At 45.2% G+C, this 11,179-nt stretch overlaps 1 protein-coding gene across 2 annotated transcripts in view; it reads left to right on the top strand.

The window, feature by feature from the left end:
* Positions 1–7,570: 7,570 nt before the first annotated feature.
* LOC128684357 (bone morphogenetic protein 10-like) overlaps positions 7,571–11,179 on the top strand; it is a 488,158-nt gene continuing 484,549 nt past the window's right edge. For both annotated transcript variants that reach the window (XR_011392489.1, XM_070089116.1), the window contains exon 1: positions 7,571–8,726. Coding sequence is in view for 1 of the 2 variants with exons in the window: in XM_070089116.1 (XP_069945217.1) it covers positions 8,300–8,726 (427 nt within the window). In the remaining variant the exon portion in view is untranslated. The remainder of the gene's footprint in view (positions 8,727–11,179) is intronic.

The following is an 11,179-nucleotide window of genomic DNA, read 5'->3' as shown; positions in this document are numbered from 1 at the left end:
GTACGTTGGATTACGTGCAGCCAGCAGTAACAGCCTAGATGATCAGGCCCTGCTCCACCATGAGGCCTGGTCACAGACCGGGCCGCGGGGGCGTTGACCCCCGGAACTCTCTCCAGGTAAACTCCAGGTTATCAGTCCCTCAGCCTGGAGTCGGTGTTCAGTCCATCAATCTTGTAGAGTGTGCAGCATAGGGCCGTAGACGTGGCTTATATACTGTAGTCAGGTGAGGCGAAGCAGGAGGAGGCGGGTCATAGTGGTACCATCCACTAGTCGATGTAGATCTTCGTCCAAAGGTTGGACAAGTTTTGAAGAATTGTTTGTATCAAGATCCCATGATGATGCAGTGTCTGACTGCATCATCAAGCCAGGGAACAAGCAAGCAATGGTACTATGTAGCTAGGGTACAAGGAAGCCAGGGTATACCTGGAGTATACCTGGAGGGCATTCCGAGGGTCAACGCCCCCGCGACCCGGTTCATGACCAGGGTTTACGGGTGGGTGAAGAACTAAAATCCTTAAAGGAAATTGAAGAAAAGGTACTTCTTCTCTTATGCCAAATCTAAGGGTAAAATAACATCCAGTACTGGGCCTCTGCTTAGGCGAGATGGGACATACACAGATGACAGCCAAGAAATGAGTGAGATACGAAAGTCCCAATACGACTCCGTTTTCAGTGAGCGGTTACCCAGACTAAGGGTCGACAATCTAAATGAATTCTTTATGACCGAGACCCAAAATTTGGTTATCTCAAAAATCTCTGATATTATCCTAACACCGCAAGATTTTGAAAAAGCAATAAATTACATGCCCATGAATCGGGACCGGACTCATGGAACTCCGTGGTCATCAAGAATTGCAAGAAGCCCCTGTCACTTGCCTTCAGCATTCTATGGAGAGGGAGCATGGACACGGATCATCCCACATTCACTAGAAACAAAACTTAGCCCCACTCTACAAAGGTGGCAGTAAAACAATTGCAAAGAACTGCACACTGGTTACTGAAATTTGAGCCCGGCAAAAGTATATTAAAGAATCTGGGAGACAATGAAACAAGGACGGAAACAGAGTACTATCATGAGGAGAGAGTGCTCAAAGAAACAGAAATTACTAATAAGAAAGAATAATGAATTTTACAGAAAGTATTCAAAAAATAATTTGATGAATGGTTCAGAGAACCGACAAGTTGATAAATTAGACACATGTGCAACACTTGGGTATCTTTACTGAGGAAACGCTTCGCCACACAGTGGCTTCATCAGTCCATACAAAGGAGAGCGTTGAAGAACAGGAGGAGTTTGAGGTAATCAGTCCCTCAGCCTTGAGTCGATGTGGTCAGTCCATCAATCTTGAAAAGAATACAGCATATGTGCGAAGAAGTAGCTTATATACTGAACATTAAAATGGTATAAAATACCGACAGGTTGTTAGGTAAGACACATATGCAACAGTTAGGTATCTTTATTGTGAAACGTTTCGCCTACACAGTAGGCTTCTTCAGTCAAGTACAGAAAAGTTGATAGAAGCAGAAGATACTTGAAGACGATGTAATCAGTCCATCACCCTTAAAGTTTTGAGGTGGTCAGTCCCTCAGTCTGGAGAAGAGCATTGTTCCATAGTATGAAACAATATGGAGAAGAAGTGATAGGATGGAGCTTTTTATAGCGCCAAGAGGTGAGACGTAGGCCACTAGGAGAGGTAAGAACTCAGATGTTGAGAAGTCAGGTCCCTCTCAAATCCAGCCCCTTTCACTAGTGGAAGTTGTCGAAGTTGATTGCAGGTCTGTACCAAGATACCCTTGTGTTGCAGTGTCTGACAGATTGAACATTAAAGATACCTAACTGTTGCATATGTGTGTTACCTAACAGCTTATATACTGCAGGCAGGAGAGGTGCAGCAATCGTAGGTGGTGTCACATTTGACCAATGTGGAAGTAGGTCGTGCCCAAGGGTTAGGCAAGTGAAGAATTCCCTGTATTAAGATCCCAAGATGTTGCTGTGTCAGACAGGAATGTAGATGAACGTTTCCTCGATAAAGATATCCAAGTGTTGCACATGTATCGGTTCTCTGAACCATTAATCTACAATCCTGTCTGACACAGCAACATCTTGGGATCTTAATACAGGGAATTCTTCACTTGCCTAACCCTTGGGTAAGACCTACTTTCACATTGGTCAAATGTGATAAATTTCGAAATACGGTAAAGATCGAAAACCAAAATCTTGTCATTGTGGTAGTATACAAGCCTCCAGATGCAACTTCCCAGTAATTCCAGGAGCAACTTGAGAAAAATTGACCACTGTCTGGAAAATCTCCCAACTCCTGCCCCAAACATCTCACTACTACGAGATTTCAACCTGAGACACCTAAAATGGAGGAGTATAGCAAACGGGAGGCAGCTCAAATGAAAATTCACACACACACGAACTATTAAATCTCTGCACCAAATTCACCTTAAACCAACAAATAGTAGAGCCTACAAGACTAGAAAATGCGCTGGACCTCATCTTCACTAACAATGTTGATCTGATACGTAATATAACTGTATCAAAGACAATTCACTCAGATCATAACCATAACATAATAGAGGTACAGACATGTATGCACAGGGCTCTGGACCAGCAAAATGTGAGCAGTCATGAAGGTCTCTTCACGAAATTCAAATTTCAATGGGATCAAGTAAACCATGTCTTAAATGAAACAAGCTGAAAAGATATCCTAAACAACACAGATCCGAACATTTGCCTTGAAAAAATGAATTCTGTGGTTCTTGAGATCTGCTCAAGGCACATTCCATTAAGAAAAAGAAAGAGAAGATGTAAACTAGAAAGAGAGAGACGTTCCCTATACAGACGAAGGCGAAGAGTCACAGAGCTGCTGAGTGGGGTCAATATATCTGAAATACAAAGGGAGGCACTAGTCAATGAAATTGCAAATATCGAACTTAAGCTGAAGGAATCTTATAGGAGACAAGAATCACAGGAAAAACTAAAAGCAATAAAGGAAATTACAAAAAAAAAAGAAAAAAAATACTTCTTCTCTTATGCCCAATCTAAGGTAAAAAAAAACCATCCAGTATTGGGCCCCTGCTTAGGCGGGATGGGACATATACAGATGATACTAAAGTCCCAATATGACTCAGTGTTCAGCGATCCACTGCCCACTCTAAGGGTCGACAATCCAAATGAATTCTTTATGAACGAAACCTAAAATTTGGTCATCCCAAAATTCTCGGATATTATTCTAACATCACAAGATTTTAAAGAAGCAATTAATGACATGCCCATGCACTCTGCCCCAGGCCCAGACTCGTGGAACTCCGTGTTCATCAAGAACTGCAAGAAGTCCCTATCACGTGCCTTCAGCATTTTATGGAGAGGGAGCATGGACACAGGGGTCATCCCACACACACTAAAAACAACAGACATAGCCCCACTTCACAAAGGGGGCAGTAAAGCAATTACAAAGAACTAAAGACCGATAGCACTAACATCCCACATCATAAAAATCTTTGAGAGGGTTCTAAGAAGCAAGATCGCCAACCACCTAGATACCCATCACTTACACAATCCAGGGCAAAACGGGTTTAGAGCAAGTCGCTCCTGCCTGTCCCAGCTACTGGACCACTATGACAAGGTCCTGGATGCTGTAGAGGATAAACAAAATACAGATGTAGCATACACAGACTTTGCAAAAGCTTTCGACAAGTGTGACCATGATGTAATAGCACACAAAATTCGTGATAAAGGAATAACAGGAAAAATTGGTAGATGAATCTACAACTTCCTGACAAATAGAACACAAAGAGTAATAGTAAACAGAGTAAAGTGCCAGGCAGCCATAGTAAAAAGTTCTGTTCCACAAGGCACAGTACTCGCTCCCATTCTATTCCTCATCCTCATTTCTGACATAGACAGAGATAAGCCATAGCTCCGTGTCTTCCTTTGCGGATGACACCCAGATTACCATGGCAGTGACCTCCATCGAAGACACTAAGAGACTCCAAGCAGACATCAACCAAATCTTCGAATGGGTCACTCAAAACAATATGAAGTTCAACGAGGAGAAATTTCAACTACTCAGATATGGAAAACTTGAAGAAATTAAAAATGTGTCAGGGTATACCACAAATTCTAACCACACAATAGAGCGGAAAAGTAATGTGAAGGACCTGGGAGTGATAATGTCAGAGGATCTCACCTTCAAAGACCACAACAATGTATCTATCTCATCTGCTAGGAAAATGATAGGATGGATAATGAGAACCTTCAAAACTAGGGACGCCAAGCCCATGATGATTCTGTTCAAATCGCTTGTGTTCTCTAGGCTGGAATACTGCTGTACACTAACGGCCCCATTCAAGGCTGGCGACATTGCAGACCTGGAGAATGTACGAAGAACTTTCACGGTACACATAAGTGCGATAAGGCACCTAGAATACTGGGAAAGGTTGAAGGTCCTTCATCTGTATCAGCAAGACATCCTATTGGGGCAAGTGTTCCACAAGGAAGCGTGCTGGGACCATTGTTATGGAATGTCTACTTCAACGACCTTCTTCATCTCATCCCAGAATTCAATTCAATTCAATTCAAAGTTTATTCTCTATAAGGATTACAATGCTGAGTTTACAGAAATTTGGTTATTGTTTGGAATCACATGCATATGCAGACGACTGCACACTGACATTCACTTATCCAAGAGAAGAAATGCCAGCTGCTCTAAGCTACATCAATCACCAGCTGAGAGCTATATCAGCTTGGGGAAATAGATGGCAAGTAACATTTGCACCTGAGAAAACGCAAATGATGATCGTCTCTAGGCACCATGATGGTAATGCTGGTGCAGTAGTAAGGATGAATGGGAGGGTGTTGGCACCTGGAGAAGAAGTTGATATCCTTGGGGTGAAATATGACTCCAAACTAACCATGAAGAACCATGTTGTAAATCTTGCAAACAAGGCAGCCAGGAAGCTTACAGCACTTCGCCGTATCTCGCATGTACTTGACAGTAGGGGTTGCAAGATTCTGTACGAGGCACACGTACTCTCGCACCTTGAGTATGCTCCACTTTCTTGGTTTGCCTACCCCCCCCCCGCCCCCTCATCTGCGACTGCTTGACAGTAGAGAACAGAGCAAGACGTCTCATCTCTCGCCTGGACCCATCCTGGATAGATTTGTCATTTCAGCAGAGCCTTCAACATAGGAGGGATGTGGGTGGCCTTACTGTTATGTACAAGGCCAATATTGTCAAAATACCTCACTTGGATCCACTTCGAGGACAGCGTGAAACAAGCTTTTATGCCACAAGACGGGCAGAAAGCATCAACTTCACTCTGGCTGTACCCTTCTCCAGAACATCACTCCATCTGAGATCCTATATACCCAGGATGACTCGAGTATGGAACACATTCGTACAGCATAATGATGTCAACGAGATAACGTCAGTTGATCAAATGAAAATGCTGGCCCACAGATGGCTCCAACTTCATCCTGCTCCCTACTTGTATGTCTCATAACAATAAAAATGCTTTCAAATGAGCTGATGTAGGTAACAGCTCTTAGCTTGCCAATAAAGTTAGGAATCCTTAACCTGTAAATAGCTTGTCAATAAAGCTAGGGATGTTAGGTAAGACACATAGGCAACAGTTAGGTATCTTTATTTCGAAACGTTTCGCCTACACAGTAGGCGATTACATCGTCTTCAAGTATCTTCTGCTTCTATCAACTTTTCTGTACTCGACTGAAGAAGCCTACTGTGTAGGCGAAACGTTTCGAAATAAAGGTACCTAACTGTTGCCTATGTGTCTTACCTAACAACCCGTCGGTGTTTTATACCATTTCAATGTTCACAAAGCTAAGGATCCTTAACCTTGTCAAACCCCGTGTAAAAAAAAAAAAAGCAGGCGAGAGAGATACATGATAATATACACTTGGAAGGTCCTGGAGGGATTGGTACCAAACCTGCACACGAAAATCACTCCATATGAAAGGAAAATACTCGGCAGGAGATGCAACATTCCCCCGATGAAAATCAGGGACGCCACGAGTACACTGAGAGACAACACAATAAGTGTCCGGGGCCCAAGACTGTTCAACTACCTCCCAGCATACATAAGGGGGATTACCAATAGACCTCTGGCTGTCTTCAAGAAGGCACTGGACAGGCACTTAAAGTCAGTACCTGACCAACCGGGCTGTGGTTCGTACGTCAGCTTGCGTGCGGCCAGCAGTGACAGCCTGGTTGATCAGACCCTGATCCACCATGAGGCCTGGTCTCAGACCGGGCCACGGGGCGTTGACCCCCGAAACCCTCTCCAGGTAAACTCCAGGTAAACCTAAGACTGCTGCACCTCTCCTGCCTACAGTATATAAGCTACTTCTTCGCACATATGCTGTATTCTTTTCAAGATTGATGGACTGACCACTTCGACTCAAGGTTGAGGGACTGATTACCTCAAACTCCTCCTGTTCTTCACCGCTCTCCTTTGTATGGACTGATGAAGCCACTGTGTGGCGAAACGTTTCGTCTCTCATATGTCGGATGACCCAAGCTCAGTCACAAGAATATTAAATAAAAAGAACAGGGAAGTTAAAGACCGCTCAAGCGGTCACTAAAGAGCGAGTCAGAAACACTTATGAAAGAAATGGTGAGGATCAAGAAAAATTACGTTAATAAACATATATCAAGTCAGTTCCGACAAACAAAAATATAAAAACTCAACACCAAGAATAATATAACAAATAACATATAAGTGGACCCCCATATTTACAGACTTGATGGGAGCAGAAAGTCAAGTGATTAGAGACTCGCTCTAAGGATTCTTCTTCAACTCCTACAGAGTGAAATATGGGATGATGAGAGGCGGGGAGAGGTAACGTTGTCCGAGAGTTACTTAATAAACATTCTGTTATTTATTCAATCAGTATCATTCATACATACGTCCACTTACTTAACTAACCAACTTTTTACCCCCCCCCCTGACAACTTAATACATTACTACCCTATTACACGTAAACTTAAATAAGCAACAACGAACTGGCAGACGGACACTGACAACAGACAGACAGATACAAACACACATACACACACACACACACACACACACACACACACACACACACACACACACACACACACACACACACACACACACACACACACACACACACACACACACACACACACACACACACAAGACACAAATGAGTCAGAGAGATAGTAGGAAGTATTTCTTCAGTCATAGAGTTGTAGCCTAGGACGTAGTGGAACCATAATAGACTTCCATGGAATAGGAGGAGAAATTTTTTCCTGGATAGCATGGTTGACAAATAGGCAGCAGAACATGACGTAGTGGAGGCAGGAACCATACACAGTTTTAAGACGAGGTTTGATAAAGCTCATGGAGCGGGGAGAGAGAGGGCCCAGTAGCAACCGGTGAAGAGGCGGGGCCAGGAGCTAAGACTCGACCCCTGCAACCACAAATAGGTGAGTACAAATAGGTGAGTACACACACACACACACACACACACACACAAGGACGCAGGCTAGGAGAGAGAGGACAGAGCTTCAGTTATGGTGAGAGCGTCGTGGTGAGCGGACAGGCAGCAGCCAGACATCCTACTGTGTGTGTGAGAGAAGTGACCTGTTCGTCAACGTTCCCAGCTCCGTCTTAATTAGTGTCTTAATGAGAAGTGAAGTAATGCCATGATCTAGTGTTAAGTGCTTACCTTCACGTGTTAGTGATCATTTAGAGTGTCATCCTCGTGTCACCTTACAGGAAACAAGTGATGGGCAGCGTGTGTGTGTGTGTCTATGTGAGGTGAACTTAGACACTGACGTGTGTGTACAACCATCAGCTGACTCTGTTGTGTCACTGAGGTGATCCTGTCGACCGTCCCACGCTAACACCTGCCACCTCTCCTACGCTAACACCTGCTACCTCTCCTACGCTAACACCTGCCACCTTTCCTACACTAACTCCTGTCACCTCTCCTATGCCAACACCTGCCACCCTTCCCACGCTAGCACCTGCCATCCCTCGCTCAGTAACACCTTCCGCCCCCTCTACAATAGCACCTTCCGTCCCTCCCACAGTAACACTTTCCGTCCCTCCCACAGTAACGCCCTACAATGTAACTATCATACAAAATTGGGTAGCCAGAGAGTGTGGGCGTCCCAGGCTGTGTTAGACACACTTCTGGAGGCTAGCGTTGGTTCTCGGTGCAGGTGTAGTGCTTGTGAGGCTGGGCAGGAGGTGTGGCCCACGGCCCCCCTGGCGTCATGGGTGGCAGGTGTGGGCCACAATGGTGGCGGGCCGCACATGTGAAGCTACAGGTGGGTGGTGGCCTTGCCGGGCCACCCTCTTACTAACCACTCTCATGAGTCGACACAGCTGCAGTGCGGCCCGCCTGGCCACACTTATGCTGCTGGCCACGGTGGGTGTGGCCGGGGCTGTGGCCAAGCCAGCGCCATCACACCCGGAGGCCATAAATGCCACCCCTTCCCACCACCACCCCCCTGAAGACGACTATTACTACTACTACGACTACGATTACAGCGTCAGAGACGACCTCAATATGAGCGAGTTCCGCCTACCGGACGAGGAGGCAGGGGGCGACGCTCCCCACGTACCACGGTACATGTTGCAGTTGTACGCTGACCAGACCTCCAGGCGCGCCGGCCATCTCCCAGGAGCTGACCTCGTCAGGAGCTTCATTGCTGTTACCACTGGTGAGTACCACATCAACTGTTACCCCTGTGAAATAAAAATACATTTGCCTGTCGCAAAACGTACGTGGCCATTTAGTTACCTGCCGGAATTAATAAATAAAATCACCTGTTCCGTACTTGTTCTTTTGTGTCAGGCGAGAAAGAAAAAAGATTTTGAGATGCAACAAGGGAAAGATAACATGATTTGTACAGTGATATGTGAGAGCCCAGCATCTGGGCTGTTGATGGTGACAGCTGAAGAATAGTGAACCGACTCGCAAAACAACAGCCTTTTAATGTCTAGCTTTAACATCTATTGAAACGCCGGTAGAAAAACGACTTAACTGTTTATATGTTTTGCTTCACCTAACTCGCAAATAAGGGAGGTTATTAGACAGTCACCAAGTAGTGAGCGGGTTAGTCGTGAATTGTGTTGGTGAAGTGTGTAGTGGTTGGTTACCATGACGCTGCTGGTGAGACTCTACCTCACCAGGACTTTTTTCTCTTCTACCCTACCATATGACGTTTCTCGTGAGCTCAATAGGCTATAATCCTTCTCGTGAGCACCTTAGGCTATAATCCTTCTCGTGAGCGCCTTAGGCTATAATCCTTCTCGGAGGCGCCTTAGGCTATAATCCTTCTCGTGAGCGCCTTAGGCTATAATCCTTCTCGTGAGCACCTTACCTTATTATCATCTTGAGTACCATACACCTTAATCCTCCTGGTGAGCGCCATACGCTATAATCCTCCTGGTGAGCGCCTTACGTTATGATCCTCATCCTGTCTACACGTGCTATGATGGGGTGAGAGCACAAGAATCAGCAAGAATGCAGCAACATATAAAGGTAAGCGACGACTTTACGTTAGACGACGTGTCGTTCAGGATGAAGGTCAGTCATCAACGAAATGTTTAAAATAATCGTGTTCAATACTACGTGTCTCTTCACTTGGCGGTATGTTGCCCCAGTAGCCAACGGTGCAAGTTGTTATTGCAACACGATACAAATAAGAATTTCGGAAGCGTCTTCAGTGAGTCAGCTGTATGATTCTCAGTGTATTATTATCTTTGTTTATGAATACTTCAGTGTCACGAGCACTTGTGAAACACTGAGAGAAGTTACAGCAGCAGTACCTCGGAGTCAGCTGTATGATTCTCAGTGTATTATTATCTTTGTTTATGAATACTTCAGTGTCACGAGCACTTGTGAAACACTGAGAGAAGTTACAGCAGCAGTACCTCGCAGGAATTTATAACAATCGCTCGCTTTAGAGTCTAGATTATCCGCCAAGATTTGTTAGTTATTGTAACTCACTGGAAAGAGTCTTGGGAAAATAGTAGGAGGGAGAAGTAAGTTTGTGTAGACTAATACAGTCTGGGTAGGGAGTAAACTTTATTGTCTCATCAGTTAGGTGACAGTTTTCATTCATCATGATGTGGGTCCGTTCTTCAGACTGGAAGAGTTGAGGATTGCCTCAGTGAGCTTGAATATAATAGCGCAATGTAGTGAAGGCTCTCCTACCCTGTAGAGTTTCCAGTAGATGTCAGCAATCTAGTTCCAGCGTTGTGGAGTGTGTGTTTCACAGTTTCATCAAATAATTCCTAGCAGAGGGACCTTCCGTTCATTTCTTGACGTGGTGGATGGCTGTGCAGAACTGGGCGATGGAGCCTTTGTTCCTTCTGCAGATATATTTGGGTATATAGACGTTGCTGGTAAGAAGTTGATGCTGTAATATTTTTAGAGACAGGAGTTTCTTTTGTTAGATGGTCTGGAGAGGCAGGTCAGGACGATGTTGCAAGATTTTAGTTGGGAGATGTTTCTTATGTTGATGGAATTTCAGCGGCAGCCTGAGTGGTGTTGGCGATTTTTAAATACTTCGGTGGATTGCGTTTTCCATGGAACTTTAACTTATAGGTTACTGGGTGGAATTCTTGGCTGACTGATGTCGGCGACCTACGTTGACTGGGTGGGCAAAGATGCTTCCTAACATGTTGCTGTTGCGGAATCTTGGGATGTCGATGCTAGGCTGACCTGGAGGTTACCTGGAGGTTACCTGGAGGTTATTCCGGGGATCAACGCCCCCGCGGCCCGGTCCATGACCAGGCCTCCCGGTGGATCAGGGCCTGATCAACTAGGCTGTTGCTGCTGGCCGCACGCAGTCCAACGTACGAGCCACAGCCCGGCTGATCCGGCACTGACTTTAGGTATCTGTCCAGCTCTCTTGAAGGCAGCCAGGGGTTTATTGGCAATTTCCCTAATGCTTGATGGGAGGCTGTTGAACAGTCTTGGGCCCCGAATACTTATGGTATTTTCTCTTAGTGTACCAATGGCGCCCCTACTTTTTATTGGGGGCATTTTGCATCGCCTGCCCAGTCTTTTACTTTCGTAGGGAGTGATTTCTGTGTGCAGATTTGGGACCATTCCTTCCAGGATTTTCCAAGTGTAGATTATGATATATCTCTCCCTCCTGCGTTC

Source organism: Cherax quadricarinatus, chromosome 2 (assembly GCF_038502225.1).
Source record: "Cherax quadricarinatus isolate ZL_2023a chromosome 2, ASM3850222v1, whole genome shotgun sequence".
Taxonomy (NCBI): domain Eukaryota; kingdom Metazoa; phylum Arthropoda; class Malacostraca; order Decapoda; family Parastacidae; genus Cherax; species Cherax quadricarinatus.
This window is presented reverse-complemented; position numbering and strand designations above follow the sequence as displayed.